The following is a 24,545-nucleotide window of genomic DNA, read 5'->3' as shown; positions in this document are numbered from 1 at the left end:
ATCATGAATGTTAAAGTTATTACTCATATCACAAATGTTAGATTGCTTACTTTCATGAAGGTGTCCATTTCCCCCCACCTTTGTAGCCTGAATGTGCAGAGTTCAAAAGTTCAGAGTTCAGACTTCCCACTTCTGAGACCAATGCAGCATTAGATTTTGCGCAGTCTTGAGCACCGCTGAAAACTACCTGTTGAGAGGCATCTACCACACCAATGTGTTTAGGAGCAAAGTACAAGCATTTAAGCATAAGCTTTCTTTAAGATTATGAAGAAAATCTCATTGTACTTTATGTAGACGGAGCTGATCCAGTGTTAGTTCATATGGTGCCGTACATTACGCGGACAGAATGTAGACACATGGGTATAGCTAATCCACTATCAGAGAGTTTAGACCCCAAACCAAGCCTAAACCTTTAATCATCACCTGTGTGGTGTTGCTATAGAAACAGGTTGTCGTAAGGGGGAAAATGGAGGAATTTTCCAACATAGGAGGGGGGGGAAAGAAAGAGAGCGCGAGAGAGAAAGAGAGACCTTTGGCTCTTTGTGGGCTTTTTAGTGCCATTTCCAGTAGACAGAGAGGCGGTAAGAGATGTTTTGGCACTGGCTTGCAATGTGCTTTTAAATCAGCCAACCAATCTTTCTCTCTCCCCAGTACCCCTTCCTCTCACCACACATTCTTTCCAAGCTCTTAATATTTTTAATTAGTTAATGGACCAGATAGCATTTATTAAAGCTGCTGGAAGTGTTCTCCCCCACCCCCTCGCTCTCGCTCATCCCTGGAGACCACATTAATGAGCGAAAGCTTTCTCCAGAGACATGTGGCTACTTATCGCCCAGAGAGGCTCGATGCCAAACGGGCCATCTTTTATTCTCCCCAGATGAACTCACTGGGGAATAGTTTCAAAAAGCGTCACTTTTTCCCTTAGATGATCAAACTAGGGCTCAACTGATATTGATGTACAATTTTCGATTTTAAAGAGCTAAAAATTCTCATAACTGATGTGATCAGAAATTAAAAAGTGCTTTACTGACTGACATACCTGCCAAGTATCGAATGTGATGACATTAGCCAATTATATTGACCAATTCAAGTTTATGCGGTCGAACATAAATCAGAACCTAATTGTTTTCCTGATATGATTGCCAGTAAAGATGATTACATTGGCCTGATCGTATATTGATCAAGTCATTAAATTGGCCAGCCTATACCAATATAGGCCCTAAGGAAGCTGAATGGCAAATGGGCTTTTCTTGCCCCCAGAAACCCTCACCAGGAAATATTCCCCCCTTTTTTCACCCTTCCCCTTTGAAGATTTTATGCTAAGAGTTTAACTAAAGGCTGTATTATAAAATAAAGTTTCAACTGATGTGAAAATTAGCACCCATTCTGATGTTAAGCTGTAAAATAGTGAAGTTAATTTGGTCAAAAATAAATTAGAATCCAATTGTTTTAGATGGACAGTGACCGACTAATATGAAGTGATCTCTGCTGTGTACTTGGTGCAGAATGATGTTATTTCTTTGGCCAGCCTATATACTGAATGAGCCCTAAGGAGGCTCAGTGCCAAATGGAGTTTTCTTGCACCCAGATATCCTTGTCAGGACATGTTTTTTCACCCTCCCCTACTTTAACAGTCCAGATTGTTACTACGGCATAACTGATGAGAAAATTGGCACCAATTTTAAGTTAAATATTCTTGACTGATATAAGTTTAAGCTGTCAAACATCAATCGTTTTAGCTAAAAGTGCTTTACTGACTGACTGCCAGTTGTCAAAGTTGATTATACCAGCAAAATGATATGTCCTAGATCAAATCTCTGCAATTTCTGTAGTACAAAATAACTGATGTTTTTTTGTTTGTCTGATTATATTGGTCAAACAATATATCAATCACACCCTAAATCAAATCATTGCGGTTTTTGTGGTGCCAAATGACTCATTCATATATCAGTCGATATATCGATACTCATGATATATCAGCTGAGCCCCAGATCAGATCCCTGCAGTTCTTTCTGTGGTACAAAATTACTGACATTACTTCTTTGGCCAGTTACATTGGTCCTACGATATATCGATCAAGCTCTAGATCAAATGCCTGCAGTTGTTTCCGTGGTGCAAAATGAGTCATGTTGTTCTTTTGGACACAGGCATCTCAGGGCTTGTAGAACAGGCGAAGCGGGTGCTTCCTTGGAGGCGTCGAGTTTTTATCTCGGCCATGTAGAACAGATCACTCACAATAGAGCCAGTCAGCCTACACCTTCACACCCGCGGTACACAGGCTTTCGCATCGATTTCTCTGCCTTATTTGATTTGGACTCAGCAGGCTCCGGTTCAAACGCTTTCTGAACAAAGGCAGCATTGTGCATTAAAATCCAAAAACCAATGGTTGACATTTTGGGCCTTTTTATCACACCTCACAACTGATGAAGGTGGCTCCGATGGTGATGTATTTAGACTGTGCTCATGTTAAAGATGTTGTTGTTGTTGATGACGATGATGATAATAATCAGGATGCACCTTCCTTGTATGAATGTACCTAATAACTGTGGCCACGCTATACCTCAATCTTAAAAACTAAAGCGCTGTTTAAAAAGCAAATGTGAACAGAATATTTTTGCTTGATGAACTGGAAATGTGCTTTTAAAACATCATAATAAAATGTTATTTTTCTAAATGCAAGTCTGATAACAGATTATGATATTCATATTTAGCCTTCATTTATATGTGTATGTGTTTGCTTGTGAGTGTGAGAGAGAGAACACAGGCTCAGTATGAGTAATCAGTCATTACCTTAATGATATTAAGGTTTCCATAGCAATTCCTATTTTCAGAATCATAACTCAGCACACATAATAGTTCTTTATTTCAACGAGTCATTTCTCCCTCTGCAGTTAAAAGAATGGACCCTAGAGGTAGTCGTCTTCTCAACAGCAGGGACCAAATAGATGCAGGTAAGTTATTTCTTCATTTTGTACAACACATATTGAAAAATGTGAAGCGTTTAATTTACTTGATTCATGAATATACATAATTTCCACATGAATAGAACACATTACATCATTCATACAGCATTTGTCTTGGTTGCTCAAATTTGACCCTAAAGAAAGATTGTTTCCATTTAAAAAGCAGTGCATTGCACTGGAACTGTGTGAGTGGAGTTGCCTTCACATGAACCTGAACATGAATGTCACATAATTTCCATACAGTTTCAAGTTTTCATCTACAATATCTAGTAAGAACAACAGTGATGATTATAGGCTTTCACTTTTGTTTATACAGCTTGTGGATTCTTGTTACAGTAGAGGGGGAACTAGAGCTTTCCACTTTTTTTACAATTTACCGATATGTTAATACACATCACTGTGTATCGCAAGTATCTCCAAAATGGTGACACAGGTGAAGGCAAATATGTTCTTCACTTTTATTGTAAGTTAATGCAAAGATAAGTCATTTTGGAGCATTTCCATTGGTCCATTTATGTTTCACACACAGCCACCCAGCTGCTGTGTTCAGTTTATATAAACTTCTTCTCCAAACCTTGGATCTTCATTTATGTTGTTTTACATTTTTCTACAGAATTTGAAAATGCCAGATACCCTTTGCAATGTGTTAAAATTTCACGATGAATGGACAAATTGAAATGCTCCAAAATTCCAAAATGATATAAAAAAAACCACTTGTTCTATTAACTTCCATTCAAAGTTAAGAGTCTCCTGTGAAATTACCATTTTTTACCATTTTCGTATATATACATATATATGTACAGTGTATAATGTACATATATGTATGTATGTGTGTATGTATAGTAAATTGTTGCCCCAGCCATCTGTTTTGTTAAGTTCCATCACCAGAACACCTGATTTAACGTATTGAAACATTGATTGAGCCAATACAGGTAGTCTCATGCAAATGTCTGAACACTTCTGGTCTAATGACATGTTTTGTTGGTTTTCTAGTTGAAGATAAGTTAGCACACCCTCTACAGAGAACACGATTAAATGTGACATTTTTCTGCAAGTTTTACTGCACAATTTTTATGTATATGTTAGTTTAAAATATTGGAAAAAATAGATTTTTAAAAGAAATAACAATACTTTTGCACAGGCCACATTTTATGATTTATTTTTTGCCCAATATGTTAAATTCAGTGTGTTCTCTGTAGAGGATATGATGACTTACTCTAATTTGGAAATCCACAAAACGTCATTTGTCGAGGGGCACCTATGACTATATTCATGTGGAAATTATGTGCGTAATAATAATATATTTCTTTTGTCAGTGCAGACTGATAAGCTTTTTTCTGCTGACCACCAGCAAAGAAATGCGGTGCTTTTACCTTTACAGTCTAAGCATGGAGGCATAATCACAATGCGCAGTGTACTCTGTGTGTGAGTGTTCATTGTCCTCACCCCCATGTAGGCCTTCACTAGAACACAGATGTCTCTCTTATCAGCCTCACGCTCCCTGTCCGTCCTCCTATCACACAGTTGGCATCCATCTTGTTCATAAAGACGTCTTTGTTTCGCGTCTTTAAAAAAACGTAAAGACAGGGACAAGTTAATTACCGGCCCAGAATCTCTTCATCTATATATATTGTCAGTCCCCTCCCCCTCTATATCTCCTTCTCGCCTCTTCCCTTTTTCTCTCTATCGACGTCTCCCATCTCTCCCTCCCTCTTGTGTTTTTTCCTTACCCTAATGAAACATAATTAAGTCTGTCCCTGGTCCTCACACCCTCCCCCTGATGTCAATCACCTGAGACTCATTTGTTGTCGCTAAGTGGGTAAAAACAAGCGTGCTAAAAAAAATTACAACAGATAATCAGTGGAGCGAGTTTTGGCAAGCATTAACTCACTCAAAAAGCAGCCTAATTATATATATAATATGGCCAAAAGTATGTGGACACTTGACCCATCACACCCATATGAGCCTCCTCCCTCAAACTACTGTTGGCACTATGCATGCATGTAGATACCATTCTCCTGGCTTTTGCCAGTGTCAGATTCGTCCGTCAGACTGCCAGATAGAGAAGTGTGATTCATCACGCCAGAGAACATGTTTCCACTGCTCCAGAGTTGTGTGGAAGTGTGCTTTAAACCGCTCCAGCCGATGCTTGGCATTGCGCATAGTGATCTTTGGCTTGTGTAGAGCTTCATGAGGTTCCTGAAAAACACTTCTTGTGCTGACGCTGCTTCCACAGGTAGTTTGGAACTCTGCAGTGAGTAAGTTTGCTCTGTAAGTTTAAGTGGTCTGCCGCTTTGTGGCTGAGATGTTGCTTGCACCATAGAAAAGTAATGGTTAAGAGTCCTGAAGACACCTATTCCCTGCCCCAACATACCTGATTATAAGAATTTATAAAGGTTTATGCCAGTTGACATGTAGTTGTCAGTTGTCACACTGCCCTACAGAATCTTCTTTTAATGCAATCTTTGCTTTCCTTTGGTTCCAGGTTTACAGTACCCTGAATGGAGTACTGTGGAGCCCTCCTCAGAGCCTCCAGTGACACGGGTGCCCGACAAAGAGAGCTCCTGGCTCTACACGCTGGACCCCATTCTGTTGACCATCATTGTGATGAGCTCACTGGGTGTCCTCCTGGGGGCCGTGTGTGCTGGCCTGCTTTTGTACTGCACCTGCTCATATGGAGGCCTGACCTCGCGCTCCTCCACCACCCTGGAGAACTACAACTTTGAGCTCTACGATGGCATCAAGCACAAAGTCAAGCTCAATCAACAGCGCTGCTGCACAGAAGCTTGAAGGCCACCGGTTGATGTTCATCGGACATATCAAATTTGACCCTGGAATGGCCATGTTGGACTCTTTGCAGAGAAACAAGCTTCATCTCTTGGTATGCATGTCCCTTTTGGCATTGGAACAACTTGCTGCTTGATGATGCGGCTGTTGGAGCCCCTACTTTCCAACTGGCGTTTCTTGCTCAGCTCAGATAGCGCTCGCCTGGATACCATTTTCTGGTTGGTTTGCATCAAAGATTGAATATCAGAGGCTGCTAAGAGGGATCTCTAGTGAAACTCTTCCCAGCTTTGCCTCAAAAACAGATATCGATACATATCAGTGTTCTGCATATTTCCAAAAAATGTATATCTAGATAAAGCTTAGATTTTTAAATGGGAGATCTATGGTAGATTTGAGTGGCTGGACTTTAAAGTGCTCTCATCTTCCAAAATTGCAGAACTTATGGCATGTGGCTGATTTTGTGGTCACTCTTTGGTGAGATTTTTTTTTTTTTTCAAAGGCCCTGACATGTGATGCCTTAATGCTGGTCAATGCTTTTCTTCTTTGTGGCCATCATTGGCCTAGATTGATCTTACATTTTATTCTTACTGGATCTTCACAACCCTTTGCTTGTTTAGTTCCGTGATATTGTTTCGTGTTTCGCTTTGAGTTTAAATGATGGAATAGGATGGCAAGAAACCTGTTCTGATTAAGATAAGCCAAGCAGAGTTTGGTAGGTTTAGATTGAGGCCTTGTGACTATGGTTGTGTGTTAGGAAAATTGGGGACCACATTGTTCTTGTGTAAAACAACAGGGAATTTTGTCAGTGCAACCTATGGATTGCTGTAAATGGGAAGCAATGAACTAAAGGCTTTTCATCATTTATTGTTGCGAGAGACAGAAATGGTGACCATTCTAAATTGGCCCACAGATGTCCAGAGATGTACACCAGAAAAATCAGCTTAGTTTTTAAATCCATGATGGCCCTAACATAGAGCCATAAGGAACACCACCAGAGAGAACCACTTAGACTTTGAATGACTAAGATCAAGCGCACATCGTCTGTTTATTCTTTCCCCTGTCTCGCTCCATTTTTTCCTCTTTTAAACTTGTTTCCTTTTTATCGTGCAGCGAGGCTGAAGGTTAACAGGAGACAGGCCCAGTGATAAATCAGGTTGGATCTCATGTCAGCCTTCTTTCTGTTTTCATTGAAATAAAAAAAAGACCAAATCAGACATAGTACATCTTTTCACAGACCCCTTAGATGGATCTCATCTTTTGACAAGCACGGCAACACATATACGCATATGCTCAAACACACACTGCTGACATGGAAATACATCACCTCTGCAACGGCAAGACACGGGAGAGCACTGAGTGGGATTATGGGAGCTCTCACCAAGAGAAATTATGGAAACCTGCATTCTTGAGGCACTGATAGGCAAGTGTTAGTGTGATGGCTTGTACTGCTCAGGGGGAAATGGACCCCTTGTGCTTCCCTGCACAAATACACTCCTCTAAAAGACTGCCACTGGACCGGGGGACTTTTCCAAGTGCCTTGGAGCAGTTTTGCTCCAGCCTGTGCTCTGGCGCTAAAAAAAGACTGTTCTGGAGCTTTCTTCTGTCTGAAAACACTCGAAAAAGACTCAAGAATCACAGCACTGGTTGGACTTCCAGTGAATCTCTGGAGGCTTTGTACAGAAAAAAAATGTGCTTTTTATGATGATGATTATTGTTATGATTATTTAATAAAGGATTGATAAATATCAGGAATGGGACTAGTTCTTTGATGAGCATTCCATATAAATATTTGGACAGGATTGGCTTAACTTGTTTTTCAGTGAATGGTGAAGGAATCTGCCATGTGATGACATTCTCCACATTCTCCCACATAAGGAAAAATTCTTTTATCTTCTCTAAAATGACCCACAAAATAACCCCAAGCAAATAGAAAAGTCTGTCAAAAATATCAAATCAAATCCTCAGGAAAAGGTTTCTATCCACCATAAGCATTTTCATCATAGAGCTTATCATTAAACACCAGAATTCACCCATACACAAAACTTACACTTCAATCCTTTGAACATACTTATTTTTCTCAAATGCAGATGATACCATTTCTATAAAGAGCAGGAAAATGCCTGTGGAGAGCAGAAAAAACTTAAATGTTTAAAAACATAATTGAATTAGTTTGTAAACTAAGCAGTAGAGACATTTTCCAAAAAACAGCACCACATAAAAAGCATCTCTTAAAATTGAATGGCACTTTCATTGAAACTACCATTAACTAGCAACACAACACGCATGAATCCAACCAAGCTTTTCAGAGGAGACAAAGATCCAGCAAAACGTCAAATGCTCCTCAATACAACCACCATTGCAACCAAATTACTAAACTTTCTCTTTCATGATGTGATCTAGTATATCAACAATGTCCAGTGTCCAGTTTCTTTTACCTTAGGTGAGCTTACATCAGAAAGTTTATGTTTAGCTACCTAGCTAACATAGCAGTCAAGTTAGCTCAGTATCAGTCATTAATAATAAAATGAGCTCACTTTTTTCAATTTTCAACCAAAAACGCATGAATCGCCAAAAGCATCAATTACATTGAGAAGACTAGATATTCAAATGAATGGCACCGAGTGAAGCACCACTTTTATCACTGATAAACATTCCAAACACGGTATGTGTTTACAATGTGTTGCCATGGAGACTTACATTACAGATGTCCTGTGGTAAAATTGGTTAAAATTTGGTAAAATACCTCAGCTCCCCATGTAAAAGGAATTGTATAGAAAACAAATACAAATAGTACTCGTGACAGCAATTACGTTCACCTTCTACAGCAGCTTTAGGGTTTTCAGGGTTATAAGGGCAGGAGGTTGTGGGGTTGTTAAACGTGTGGCCTGATATGCTTTGACGGTGTTAAATGTTTTGTTTTGCTTGTCTGCACACACACTTTCATTTACCGCTTCTTAACATACACACTTGCGCTAGTATGTTTTTGTAGCAATGTTGCCTCAAGTGTGGGTTTCAACCGGCTACAAAGAGAAGAACTGGCAGATACCTATAAAAACAAATCCATAAAAGATCAATACACACTGTTTAACCACACACACACACACACACACACGCTTGCTCCCACACAACTGTGTCGGCTGTAGACTCTCTCATCTCCCCATGGGCTCCTATTAGCCAGGACCTTCAGTCGCCTTCATTTAGAAGCTCACAACATCAAAGCTTTGAAGTGCCTTACTGTTCCACCCCCCAAAGTCTCCTTCATCCCTCCATCTCACCCAGCCACCCAGCCTCCCTCTGTTAACTGTTTCTCTACAGTCATTCCTCCCCTGTAACCTGAAATGCCACTTTCTTCAACCACCAAAGCCATTTCCTCAGGAGAACAGAGGTTCTTCGTCGAATGCTAATAAGATCAATAGCTCTTGTACCTTACCGACAGATATAATGCACCACGGCCTTGAGTGAGATCTAAAGAAGTCTCAGAGGACAATGCAGCGCAAATCAGGCACATAAAAGAATACAGTGCTGTCCTCAGCGATTTATCAAGACATTAATGTGTAGTTCATTGACTTCACTGCAGGTCAGTGTTCATGACACCTACTTAAGTCCTTCACGACAACTGAATGAAACCCACATAAACATTTATACACACTTCTTCTTATAGGCATTGTTTGACATATAGGTTGTAATAATAGCTGTAATACAGGGTACTTAATATCAACTTTGATATCATGTTGACAGAACTAACTGTATCTGAACATATGAATGAATGTAGGTCACTAGTTAGCGTTTTCTGTGGCCTTTCGATAAAGTAAGTTTTATTTTGTTATTTAAAAGTTTTAAGCTATGTCACATCATCAGAATTATGTCACCATGATATACACTAAGGTACAAGGTCAGTCGTTATAACGTCATTTCCTTAAAAAAAAGTCTCATGACAACCCAGTGTCAGAAAACATCAATGTAATCTGACGATGGTGTTAAGTCAACTGACTCAAAGTTGACAAAAGTAGCCTTTATGACAGACGGTGCCTTTATTAATGCTTATCTAGGTTTATATAAGTTGTCATGATGAGCTTATATAGGTGTCATGTAGCCGAATGAGCGTGATCAACAGTAAAGTGTTACCAAGAGATTCATATGTGCTTTTAAGAATAGTTTAGAAAATAAAACGGTCATTATTATTTAGGCAAAACCTGCTTTTCATACCAAAGAAGACATGAATTTGAGCCTTAAAGCTGAATCTACCCAAAAAATTACAGTCCTTCTAACAGCACTGACTGTAACATCACTGACAAAGTTACTATCTGTAAAATCTGCCCCAAGTATGATGGTCAGTCTTCCACTGCAGTGACAAACAGGGTATGAATGTTAATATGCAATTGAAGTGTAAAATGTAATGTTTTATTGAATTACATCAGTAAAGTTGTAACACCACTGACTGTAACACCACTGACTGTAACACCACTGACAATTGTTAAAATCTGCTAGCTCCAACCAACGTATTAGGTCAATCTACCATTGCAGTGGCAAACAGGGTACGAGTATTGATATGTAATTCAAATGTAAAACATTACAACGTTAATGTTATATTGAACAACAACATGCCCTGCGATGGACTGGCGACCTGTCCAGGGTGTATCCTGCCTTCCGCCCAATGACAGCTGGGATAGACTCCAGCACCCCACTGCGACCCAGAAGGATGAGCGTTTAAGATGATGTGTGTGTGTGTGTGTGTGTGTGTGTGGGTGTGTGTGTGTGTGTGTGTGAATAACAACATCACTACTAGGACAATAACACCACTACACCGCTGACATAATTACTAAAAGCTTTTATAGTTCACTTCCACATATTTTGAGAGTCACATGGTATAAAGAAAACTACAAATATTGCATTTATGTCATTTATTTTGTTTGAATTTAAGTTCATATCAGGTCAGTTGTTATAATGTTGTCTCACCACAAAGTGTCATAAAACATCCCAATATTAGAAAAAAAATCAATATCTGAGCCGACAACAGCCTTTTTGGCAGATCACTGCTATTGAAATAAGCTTTTATGCTTGTCATTTGTCATGTGATTGTTACCTTATTATGATTACCTTATAATATGATTTAATCTCTCACTCGTAGCTTAATTAATCAAGCAACAAAATTTAGAAAAAAATGTACAATCTACACTTTCAATTTGCATCATGCTCTATAGGTAGAAAAGGATGGTTTATTATGGTTTGAATTTGATTAAAAGTTATTGTGAATAGTCTTGTTTTGCAGAAATAAAAAAATAATTTTCTATTTAATTTATTATTTTTTGCCATGTTATTCTGTTTATCTCATATCAAAACAAACCAAAAGTCGGACATGCAAACGTGAACCTGACTATAAAGAGTAGAAATAGAAATGTAACTTGCTGCTAACAGTGTAATTAATTATGCAAGTATGTAATTACATTTTAACAGTGTAACAAAAATGCAGTAAAGATAACTCTAGCCTTCTAAAAAAATAAAGCACCATTAAAAACCCATGAGAAAAGACTTTTCACAGGACTGTAGATTAGGGATTCAAAAAGGCCTGAACGCAGCCTCAGTGCCGAGGAGTAGGGCTAGTTGCCTTGATCGACGTCTGAACCATGGAGAACCAGGAAATTGCTCTGAGGAGCCGGGCCGCCGGGCTCTGTTTTTCCATCCAAATTATTTGAAACTTTTTTGTTTCGTGAATGTTGTTTTCCCTCGCTGTCAGATTGAAATCTAATTCTCCACCGGGGCCCACCCTGCCGAAGATCAGAGAGCTAGCTCTCTCTCTCGGTAAGCAGGGCTCACCATCAAAGCTTGGCCATGCTTTCTGAAAGCTGATAGGGTGACTAGTGTTTGGAGGAGGGACAGACCAGGAAATGCACAAAACACACACTAATTCATCTTTGGGATGGAGTAATGGAGAAGAGATGGCGACCAGCCGGGGGATGCGAAAGTGTACAAACCCAGGTCTCCTGTGCCTTGTGTGGGTCGTTGAGTGTAGCGCTTGATCTCCCTTTAAGGCTTGTTTGGTATGACTTAAGTGTTTCCTTATGGACATGGGGGCTGTTGGGCTTGGCTGTAGTGGGCTTGAGTTACTTCTTTGCTTCCTTTTCATATTAAATTTTTAAATCTCTTTTTCTAATCCCAACCGATTTGCCAGTGACTTATTATTCAGAGTACTCTGATAACGTCATGCATTCATATGGCCTCCATTTTGATAGGCAACTTTGTTCTGCTTTATATTAAGAGTCTCTAATAACTGTGTAGTTACACAATAATAATTTGTTCAACAACAATGTAACTACTGGTGATGTAGTCACTGTTAAAGATGGAATACAGTCACACAGGCTTAGGTAAATACATATGTATCAACTTCAGCTTTTATTCATGTAGTTACACAAGTGTATCTTGATAGTTGTAATGGCATATTTTTCTTATGTAATTACCCATGTGTGAACCGCTTTTCCAGCAAGACTTTTCTGATTGTAACAGGAAGTGTAACAGTTGTCTCATTACATGAGTTGATATATGTGTAATTATATAAGATGTACTACTATAATCCATCTGTTACAGTGAATCACCAGTTGTTACATTGTTGTTGCATGTATTGTTAACATGTAACTACACGGTTATTAGAGACACTTAATTTAAAGCGGGACCAGGTAACAAAGTCATAACTGATCCAGCAAAGACAGTTTTTGTTAGAATGTTCTGAACAAAAGTTTTGCATATTTAAGCATATTAACCAAAGTGGTTTCTAGATTGTTGATGATTTCAATAATCTAGCAGGTCCAATGGCAGATTATAAGTTTGCTTTGCCGCTCATTAGCTGGCTAATGAAAATTTCCAGATGAAATTTGAGGTGCATTCATAATAAAATATTCTAAAGGTATTTCCTGATAAAGGATGCATTTATTTAAGTGAACTGGTTGTATACAAAATTTCCTGTGATGTTTGCACAGTATATTTTAGTTATGCATTCAAGACTGAAGTTTTGCAACTTCTTTTTTGAGATTTTTTTTATCTTCAGCACCATTTAATGAGGAATGGAAAATTTGTACAAGACGATGGCAAGTAAGAAGCAAACTTTAACTTCCAAGGAGTCTCCAAGATGACAGTTGACAAGTTGCAGAAGGTGGTAGCATTTGGGGGTAACCAAGTCTCCAAAACAACATTTATACAGCACTTCCATGCCAACAAAGTATTTGGATATTATGCCAGAAGATCACCATTTCTTTTAACGAACTACAAGCATAAACACCTGGAGTTCATTAGATGCTACTGGAACTTTGACTGGAACCAGCTTCTATGGTCAAATGAAACAAAAAAATAGAGCTTTTTGGCAACATTCCCAGTGAGTTTGGCACAAAACGAAGGAAGGTTATATAGAAAAGCCCCCCATCGCTACTGTTAAGTATGGTGGAAGATCTGTTTTGGGGCTGTTTTACTCCAAGGGCTGGGAACCTTGTTAGGATACATGACATCATGAACTCCATCAAGTACCAGGAGATTTTAAATGAAATTCTGTTGGTCTCTGCTAAAAAGCTAAAAGTGAGTCATGTCATGGTTGGATCTTCCAGCAGCACATTGATCTAAAATGTTATTTTAGAAAAAAATCATGTATAATAATAAAATTTCAATGAAGACTTCATGTACTTCAATGAGATTGGGCAACTAAAACTTTTCCTCATAACATTTATTCCCATCTATACCAAAGGTGCCAATACTTATGGAGATGAGTGTATACTCAGATTTGTAACATAATGCAACATCTATAGGTTTATTTGAAAAACTGTGTGCAAAACCTGCAAATTAATTTCATTAACCTAAGACAGAAAAGTGCCCACACTATGTCCACATGTCCTGAACTGTACTGGTCCCAGTAAGCACAATGCAGCCATGCCGCAGTGCACATTTTCTGAGGTGCAAGTACTGTAGCTACTGTATATGACAAAGACAAGGTGGCAAGACTGCCTATGGGCATGTAGAGTTAAAATTACTTCTGAATGTCTGGAGCCTCTGGGGAGGATCCCTGAAATACAGGTCTGCGGGAATCAGCAAAATAGGCCCCGACACACACCCCTGGTGAACACCGCACAGCATGAGGCTATACTACGCACAAAGCTCACTACATGAACCGCGGTCGTCTTCCACACAGCTTCTTAACTGCTGAACACTGGTACTCAGTAGTTTATCCACATAGATATTTCAGTCACATCCGCCGCTCATCAAAAGTTTGTGGACAGTTTGCTTTTGTAAAGATTCATTTGAATTTGTGAAGTGAAAAAAATTGTAATGACTTTCTTAACATAAAAGAGCCGTATGCTTCTTTTTGGTAGAATGTGCCACAGCCATGAAGCCATGAAAATAAGCTCAAATTAAAAATAAACCACAGAAAGTTGATGCCTTTTTTCTGTTTCTAAATTAACCAGTGAAAATCTTTCAATCTTTTTGAATTTTTATTTTAGCGATTTTTGTCATGTTTGTCACACCAGTGATTTCACAGATGTTGAAGCATTATCTTTATGCGGAATGACAATTTTAATGTTTGTTTTTTCAGTTCAAATTGTACAAATGCATGACAATAGTCTGTCCTTTGTAAAAAGGACAAATATATATTGTCTCAATATTTTTGTCAGTGGCGTTACAACAACAGACAGTTTTTTGAAGGACATCTTGTATGTTTATCCTAATGAAAATAAGGCTAACTCTGAGAAGTCAGCGGTTATCTGTTTTTTATATTTCTGATCATTTTGGCTAAAATTCAGACAGCTTCATGTGTCACAAAATTTGCAATAATTTTTCAAATGATTAATTTTTTAAATTATTTTCAACATACAATGTGACTGAAACTTTAAGTGGCAGTGGGGCATATGTTAGAAAAGCTTAGGATTTAGTGATTTTGTCAGTGGTGTTACAGTCAGTGGTGTTACACATTTACTGATGACTGTTGAGCACTTGAATGACCTATTAACGTTTGTACCCTGATTGCCACAGAAATGGTAGAAAGACCCTAATACTTTGGGCAGATTTAGCAGTTTGTAGTGATTTTGTCTTTGGTGTTACAATCAGTTTACATACATCTGTAAAGTGTTACAACTTTACAGATGCTATTTCATTTAATAAATTATGTTTTACACTTGTTTTCCACGTGTCAACATTCATACCTCATTTGCCGACACAATGATAGAATGACCCTCAACCTTTGGTTAGATTTTGCATTGTCAGTGGTGTTTTAGTCAGTGGTGTTATAACTTTACTAATGTTACTCAACAGAACAGACTATGTTTTATACTTGAATCATGTATGAACATTCATACCCTATTTCCCATATAGGGGTAAAATGACCCTAATATTTTGTTAGATTTAGCATATTTTAGTCATTTCGTCAGTGGTGTTACAGTCAGTGGTGTTACAATTTTCCTGATGTTATTCAATATAACAAATAATGTTTTACACTTTAACTATGTGCCAACATTCATACCCCATTTGTCACCACAATGATACAATGAGCCTCATCCTTTGGTTAGATTTAGCAGATTTGAATCATTTTGTCAATGGTGTTTCAGTCAGTGGTGTTGCAAGTTTACTTACTCAATAGAACACGATATGTTTTCTACTTGAAAAACCTATGAACATTTCCCATTTCCCATATAGTGGTAAAATGACCCTAATGTTTAGGTTAGATTTAGCAGATTTTAAACATTTTGTCAATGGTGTGACAGTCACTGCTAATGCTTTACACTTCATATTATACTTTATGTTCATTAATGTGCCTTTCTTGGTATGAAGACATATTTGCTTAATTAATGATTCAACACTTTTTTGTCCAAACCATTGTTAGAAGGACATAGAGAAACTCTCTTTTTCTCAAATATGCTTTAAACACCTAAAGGGTGTGAGCACTGATGACATATCAGGATAAAATGCATGGGCATATGCATCATTTCAAATATGGTACTATAACATATTTCCATGCAACATTGCTTTCCTATAAATAAACCTGACTAGTATTTGTCATGTTAAGTTATTTCAAGCTTGCAAACAGAAACAAATTCTCATTTCTATTGAAAAACCATTATGAAAACCCACGTGTTCCCAAACATTCGACACAGGCACATTCGATGTGCACGTGGACCTCCGCTCACTCCTGGGGTTGCAATTTTTGGAGCTGTCTCTGGCTTGCACAGCAGTGTCTGGGAAGCCGTCCCGGAGCAGTGGCTTGCCTCGCTCCTCTTCCAGGGGTTCAAAGCCCTTATCTGGGTCAGAGGAGGGGGGTGGTGGGGGTCCCTGTTCCCACTGACGCTGGTGACAGCAGCAGTCGCCAATACAAACTGTGACTGTAGACCTCAGCCACTGTTTTTTCCTGTGTCTTCATTACTAAAAATAGACATTTAGAGGATGTCTGCTTTGAGCACATGCAAATATGGTTAGACTAACCCAATGTTCAAATACACTCTTAAAAATAAAGGTTCTTAAATGGTTCTCAACTTGGAGGTATGGTTCTAGAAAAAAAAAAAATTAGGATATTAGGTTCTTTAAACTTTAAGAAGATTCTTCTTAAGCACACTTGCACATCCTCAAATAACTCTTTGCTATCTATGGCATTGCTCCAAAAATTTTTACTCGAAGCATACCTTTACCTTATTGGAAAATTTTGCCTTGGTAATACATTAATGAACATGAGGGGGCGATAATAAACATACCACCCCTCATTATTTGTAATTTCCAGTCAAAACTTCATTAAGAACAAGTTCTTCATTTTTCACCATCATAAAAAAATCAGAAAATATTTTTCAGTAAAATTACATTTTTTTCTTTTTTTCAGGAGACCTGCTTTCAGTTTTCCAAAGAAATCTGCAGGGATATTTTTCCAAAGCTCTGAAGTTCAGTCTTAGAAGTTGGTGGCATCTTCTGCTACTCATGATCCAAGTAATTCCACATTCAATCACATTGAGGTCAGGGATGGCCAGTCCACTGTTCTGAGAACACCTGCAGCTTATTTGTTTAGTGGACAAAAAGAAGTCCACTCTTTACAAAGATTCTTCAAGGGTTCTTTAGTGAAGACATATAGAACCATGAACACTCAAGGAACCATTTGCATGCTTAAATGGTTTTTTGCATAGTAAAGTGGTTCTTCAGATTGATGGAGAATGTGTTGTATATGGTTCTACATTGCACCTAAAAGGGTTCTTCTGTTGTTACAGTGTCAAGCCTGTAACAATAGAAAAAACGTTTTTGGTGATTATAGAACCATTTTCAAAAAGGTTCTTTATAGAACTACACATAGCACATTCCCCATCAATGCAAAGAACCATTTAAGCATGCAAATGGTTCTTGAGTATTTATGGCTCTCTATGTCTTCATGAAAGAACCAACTTTTTAAAGAGTGTGTTCTTTGTTTTGTTCTATTTCCTTTTCTCAGTAATGTTAGTTTTATACAAGCTCCTTTGACAAATGCCAGAGAAATGGGATAGAGAGCTTACTGGAGCCCATAATACTGGGGGTGTATTAAAGTACTTTCTATAATTCAACCCTAAACAAAATAATAATAATAAATAAAGTCAAATATCTGTAACAGAGATCAAATTGCACAGATGTATATAAATACTTAAAAAAACCTTAAGCAAAATTATCATATCACTTAGTTTAGTAATTCATTTCTATATTTTATGAATATCATTAACATTTACCTTGTTTGTTTTCTGAAAAATGATTCTTTCCAATAAGTTTTTAGGCCTGTTTTGACATGTTCAAGACAGTCGCACCACATTCATACAAATATCTCAATGTTTAAAATTCTATTGCCTCAAAATCTCATAGTAACAGACAAAGATGCTTGTTTACTGGATGAGTTGGCCAACATTTTTTAAGTAAATCAATTTTTGAATTGTTTAAAAGTGCATGTGGGCTTATTGTGGGCTCCCCCCTATAGAAGTTTTAACAAATGGTTGCCTTTCTTAGGTGTGTTTACAGTCTTTTAGATGGAGAACAATCAGCTCTTGGTTCTCTTCTCATGCATGTCTGGTTATTAGCAAGACTTTTGTCAGGTTTGTGGAACTGTGACAGTGGAGTGGGTTAATGATTGCCAAACAGAATGTGAAAGATTGTTGTTGATGTGCTACAGCCATGAAAAATGAAGTGCGGATTGAGGCAAGTCAGACCTTTACATGAGAGAGAGAGAGAGAGAGAGAGAGAGAGAGAGAGAGAGAGAGAGAGAGAGAGAGAGACTGGAACCTACAATAGCTCCCAGGGGAGCCAAGATAATGCCCAGCTGTTTGGGCCTCCAGTTTAATATCACTTTCAACAAACCAACATACCAGTGACATACAGACTCAATACAGACTCAATACACTATAATCTAAGACACACATACACACAAAGAACTTTTGTATCACAATACCGACAAAACCAAAATTCTTTCAATTCTGTTATTACATAATGGAAAATGCCTTGTGTAATGTGCTTAAGTGGTTTTCTGATGCTATATAACATACTTAACTGTAACTATTAGAGCTACAGTTTTGAAAAACAAACAAACAAAATAAAACAAGTCAATAAAAAATCACTTGAAAAATAATATATAATATTTCATAAATAAGAAAAAAGATCTTGTGCTGTAAATTATCTTGCAACCTTAATATTAGTTAATATGTAATTGGTTTAAGGCATTGTGGCCTTTGTTAGATGTAAGTAACACTAGTTTGATCTAGTGTTGTAAAAATAATCCAAAATGAGCAAAAACTAGCATATTGTTGCTGTCCTATAACACATGTATCTCCAAAACAATAACTTTAGAGGAGAAGGCAAACACGTTCTTAATTTTCAATGTAAGTAAATGTAAAGATGTTTTATTCAAAGTGATATTGGTTCATTTCTATGAATGTTTTTTCTTTGACAGCAACATGAATTTTCTTTCAAGCATTTTCTTGAAACCTCATTTGCTAAGAAATTTCTTGAAACAAGAATTCCTTAAAATTAGCAGATTTCACGCTCAGTGTTAGAGAAACTTTGCTTTTAAATAAACAAATGTGTCTTCAATCAACATTGTAATGCTTACAATAAACTGGAAATCTTTCTTAAAATGAGGCAGAAAATGTTAAAAGACACATATGATAATAAACTACTTTACTAACTCAAAAGAGATGGATCACACTGCAAAACCTGAGATCTAAGACAAAAAATATTAAAAATGAAGAACAGATCATGTTTTTTATTCAAAGATTAAAAAACTAGTTTTGATTTGTATGCATGAGATTAATCAGTTTGAAAAGCTTTGAAATTCTCCATTATGAAAGAAGAAATTTCAGGATAGCTTTACTTAATTTTAGACTGCAATTATTTAGAATACATGAATCTAGGATTCGGTTCCAATTAAATTCCTAAAATAAGCAAATTTCTAATTTGAAATTTCTTATTTCAAAATGAAGAGCTTTGAAACATTCATCTCAAACTAAGTTTGGCATTTGATTTGAAGAGCTCTGTATAATAAGCTAATTTGTATAAATAAGATATTTGCCAAAGACAGACAAAGTATCTAAAATGCAGCTGAGTAATCTCATACATTCAAATCTATTTCGACACAACTTTACTTTTTAAATCATTTAATTGGACAGAAGTTTAGATTTGTATTCTTTAAAAAACCAAAATTCTTTAAATAGATAAAATTGTCTTGAAATTCCTTCTTTCATGGTGAAAGAAAACTTTTCAGGCTGTCTGATTAATCCCATTTTTCAATTTCAAGATTTTCTGTTTGTTAAGATCTTGTTTTTTTTCAGTGTAGGCTTTCAATATGTGTCATTAATATCAAAACTGTTTCAAAAAATGAGAAAAAATACACATGCTAATTTCAGTGCTAATTTCTTTGAGCGACCATATGGCATTTCTAATTTTGTTAGCGATACGCTAATGGTGGTGAGCATACATTTTTTTCATTTTTCTAAATAAAACATGGACATTTGAAGCTTCTCAACACATTCCATTTTTATTAGGAAGCTTCCAGAAGGCCTAGAGTAATGTTTTGTCTACTGAAATTGGACCCCATCCATTAGAATTCATGATAGGTTGCTTGTTCTGTCACCTATGGTGGTAGTTATTCTAGCATACAAGGCCTTCTGTCCAGATCCTGAAGTCCTAACCAATGGGAGAGCTGATTTTACTATATCTACACACATCCCACTTTGAAAAATATATCATTGGACAATTTTCTGTTGGCTGTTTCAAGATTTTAACTTAATATAAAACAAAGACAATTCTGCATAAACAAATAATACACATTTTAAATATTGAAAGAAAACACCAAGTCTCCCTGTCTGAAAAAGTAATCGCCCCCATTGTTTCTCAACCAAACAAAATTTAATTCATAATTTAGATCAATTAGTCAAGACACACCCAAGCTTTGCTATTGTCAGCCCCATTGAATATAAATTAAACATCACTTAAGTAGAACTTTCCAGAAATGTGAAATAGGCTAAAAGGTCTCACCTAGTGGTCTGCATGGGACTGTTTTTCAGTCCCACTCCCACCCGCTTCCCCAAGATATCAACATGCTCCTGCTCCCACAGAAAGTTGGAATCATTTGTCCTGAAATGTTTGCTGCCCACACAGTTCTATCAAGGTGAATTATTCCCAGTAAACACAAAGCAGCATTTAAACCACAGAATTGTTATTTTTTGTGTTCTGCTGGGCTCGGCAGCTGAAGGCTCTGCTGTCTATGTAAGCTACAAGAACTTATATGTTGTTCAGGTGATTGTTTGCTTTACAACTCTTTAGAATGACTTAATTTATTTTAATTGTTACTGTTATCATTTTACATCATATATATATATATATATATATATATATATATATATATATATATATATATATATATATATATATGATTTAGTGATTGTTTTTTCTTTCTTTAGGCTATTCATTAATTTGTAAGATTTTTCTTCATGCGTGATTCATCCTTCTCCCGCCTGCAGTGGCCTGCCGCTTCCACAAACAATATGTGACATGCCGCAAGATATTGTGGTGGGTCCCGCAGGTCCAGTGGTAATCATGTAGGAGTGCAGTCTCAAGCACCAAAATATACCACAATCAAAATAAGTTCTGGATGAAAGTTACTGATATGTATCAGCTTAGAAAGGGTTGCAATACCATTTCTAAGGCTCTGGGACTCCACCTAACCACAGTGTCAGAAGAGAATGTTCAACAGTGATAAATCTTCCCAGAAGTGGCTGCCCAACCAAAATTCCCCCAAAAGTACAGCGACGACTCATCCAGGACAGAAAAAGAACACAGAGCCTTGCTCGCCTCAGATATGGTCAGCATTTATGATTCCACAAAGATGGGCCAAAAATGGTATTCATGGGAGAGTTACAAGGTGAAAACTACTACTAACCAAGAGGAACATAAAGTACATTTAACCCAAAATAATTTACCTTCCCCACCCACCCATTTTCAGATAATGTTCCGTGGACTGATGAGTCGAAAGTAGAACTTAATGGATGACAGGTGTCCCGTTACATATGATGAAAAGCTAACTCAACAGTCGAACATGGTGGTATTATTGTGATGGTGTGGGGATGCTTTAGTGCTATGAGTCCTGGGTGACTTGCCATAATGAACGGAACCATGAATTCTGCTCTCTACCAGTGAATCTTGCTGGAGAATATCTGGCAGTATCAGTCTGTGATCTGAAGCTCAAGCACAATAGGATTATGCAGTCTGAACGGCTCAAAAGAAACAAAATGAAGGTTTTGGAGTGGCCAAGATCTGACTTGAACCTCATTAAGATGCTATGGCAGGACCTTAAATTGGCAGTTCATGGTTGAAAAGCCCTCCACTGTGTCTGAATTAAAGCACTTCTGCAAAGAGGAGTGGGCCAAAATTTCTCCATAGCGATGTGAAAGACTCCAGTTGTAGAAAGCGTTTGGTTGCAGTTGATGCTAAAACTGTATTTTTTTGTGATTCCCTATGTTCTTGTTGTCTTATATTGCAGTTTATATGAAAATCTGAAACCATTTTGTGTGAGAAATATGCAAAAATAGAGGAATTCATACTTTTTCACACCACTTATTTCCTTGTAGCTCCAGACATCTAACATTTCTTAACTGATCACCTATGTTAGGGTCAATGGGATATCTGTGTAAAATTGATTTGAACTATGCATTTAAACCAAATAGTACCACACACTATGACATTTTCTTCCTACTACTTCTACCATTAGCTTGCTCTTCATGTCTTTACAAAATGTACCTTTCATAACTTCAGGGGATGATGCAATGAACATGTTATGGGAAAGACAAAGAGCAGTGTGTGGAATGCCCCAGCTATCTTTGCAAAATCCAGAAAAAATCCCTGCATACAACTCCCCCAGCATGAAGATGAGCAGGCAGATGATGGAGGCACATAAACACTGCAAGGAAGGAATGTGGAGATGAGGTCAGAAAGGCTGGAAGTCCCTGCAGATGACTCCTCTGCTTCCACAAGAAGGATGCACGGGAAACAGGAACGCTTCAGGCCCATACAGCCGTCCACATACAGCACACTGTTTTGCAAGCAGTGAAGATTGTTTAGTCTTTTTTTTGACATCTCAATTTTCAGTTAAGAAATGAAATAAATGCTTTGGGTAAATTTAGCTTCAACACTTGGTGTTCATCAAAGTGTCGTCACTGGTATGAACAACATTTTACTCAAAGACAGAATACTTACCATCAAAACATCTACAGTGGACCATCAAAGTAAAGTGTTACCTTCATCAAATCCAAAACCCCTTCAGTAATATAGTAGTAGTCTTGTTTGAACCATCCTCATGGTAGCATGATAATGAATCCTTGTAAAGTACAACCTCTGTTTTTTTTTTTTTGTTGAGTGGGAGACAAGACTAATCGCTAACATGCAGCTTAGCTTGGCCCAGTTCTTTAATTTCAACAAAAGATTGTAATCTAGAACTTTTACAGTTGTAGCTTTTGCCAGCAAATTAAAACAACAAAAGCATGTTTCCAAAAAGTGCAGTTTCTTGAATTTCAATCAATATTACATTTGTGTTTGTAAATAAAAGACAACATAAACCTGTCAGTACAGAACATAAATCAGATGTACATATAATTTATTGTATAACTACTTAATAATAATGTAATTACATTTTACTTGTGCAGCAGAATGACAGCAATAGCTCTAGATGTCTAAGAGTTAAGGGATTCATTTCTGTTGATCTGTCATCCTTGATGCATGATGCCTATAAATCAGGCTTTTGCAGTTTTATGTCATGAAACAGACATCCTACAAGTAATCAAACCCTAGCCAAAGCTATTTAGTGCCAATAAAAGAGATAAATGGGTTTGGATGGTGAGATTGTTAGGCTTCAAATTAGGTTTCAAATGAATAATTCTTTAGTTTAATGCCCCTGTAAACCTATTATTAAGCCTTAACAAGCCAAAAGATTGCTGCCGATTACTAACACTTTAATTAACTGCCTGATCAGTACTACTACTTCATTAAGCACTTTTATTTGTTATATGGTACATAATAATCTTGTGCATAACCCTACTTTCAGCATGGGGGCTACAATTTTCTTTTGATTCCTATTCATACCTCAATAATAAATCACCAATTAGCTCTCAGTAAAGACAGACTGATCCTACATTATAAAGATTTGTAGTTAACACATACTAAGAAAGTAGGGTTTAGGTCTTATTTGATCATGGTCGAGAACTCTGCTTACTAGTATAGCTTCTAGTCAATACTCAATATGTTAGATTGCATCTCTTTAGAAAGCCATAGCAAAGCATTAGTTGGACTGATATCAATAAACAATGTGCAAAAGATTATGATGTATAATAGTCAGATGACAAAATCACTGACAATTCATAACAAAGTAGTAATACGCAGCCTTTTAGTTAGTGATTATTGGGTTGAGACTTATTGAGGGAATATTAATAGACAGATGTTGCGCAAAAGGTTATGACATCCCTTAACAAGCCATGGGTCTGCCAGCAGGCCCAAAGTTTTATTTATACACTTGTATTACCTATATATAGCTCCATTAGCTTACATTGAAGTCCCTGTAGTCTATTGGTCAATAAGCCTTTGTATTAAATAAACCTGGATTGTTAAGGAACTAAATAAATGCTCTGTGAAATATTTAATTCAACCAAATTATTGCTTAATAAGGTATCAATGAGCATTCAGTTAATTAGCAGCTACTGGCATGACAAACAGTCATTCAGAGTGGTTTGATGTACAATGGTTCACTGTAGAGAAATTTAGCCATTCAGATTTCTTTACAATGGTGGTCATAGGAACCAGGGGTCTGATTTCTACAACACAAATATAGCTATTTTGTGTGTTATCTATAATGACCAGTCAACCTACATGTGTTTAAATACATATATATATATATATATATATATATATATATATATATATATATATATATATATATGTATATACATACACACACACACACACATATGTATATATATATATATGTATGTATATATATATATATATATATATATATATATATATATATATATACACATATGTATATACACAATGGAATATATATATGTATATACACACACACACACATATTCACAGTAAGTGAAAAAGTTTTCATTGGTGACTATTTTGCCTTACAAAGTCATGCATGTACCCCTCCACCTATAATGTGTTTAAAAAAATACATTTTCTGCCAAAACATTGAAAAACTAGCTATGTTTCAGGCATCAGCTTGCATATTTATAACCCTTTCTTCTAATAGCCTTCTCTGAGGGAGCTTTTAGAGGTGGACAT

The 24,545-nt window shown here is 37.0% G+C and overlaps 1 protein-coding gene across 2 annotated transcripts in view; it reads left to right on the top strand.

Moving 5' to 3' along the window:
* Positions 1-6,686, top strand: part of nrp2a (neuropilin 2a) — a 99,720-nt gene extending 93,034 nt beyond the window's left edge. For both annotated transcript variants that reach the window (XM_036562837.1, XM_036562835.1), the window contains 2 exons: positions 2,892-2,951; positions 5,449-6,686. In XM_036562837.1, coding sequence (XP_036418730.1) covers positions 2,892-2,951; positions 5,449-5,753 — 365 coding nt within the window. In that variant the 3' untranslated portion in view covers positions 5,754-6,686. The remainder of the gene's footprint in view (positions 1-2,891; positions 2,952-5,448) is intronic.
* The last annotated feature ends 17,859 nt before the right edge of the window (positions 6,687-24,545 follow it).

Source organism: Colossoma macropomum, unplaced genomic scaffold (assembly GCF_904425465.1).
Source record: "Colossoma macropomum unplaced genomic scaffold, Colossoma_macropomum, whole genome shotgun sequence".
NCBI lineage: Eukaryota > Metazoa > Chordata > Actinopteri > Characiformes > Serrasalmidae > Colossoma > Colossoma macropomum.
The sequence above is the reverse complement of the archived record's forward strand: the minus strand, read 5'-3'. Positions and strand labels throughout refer to the sequence as shown.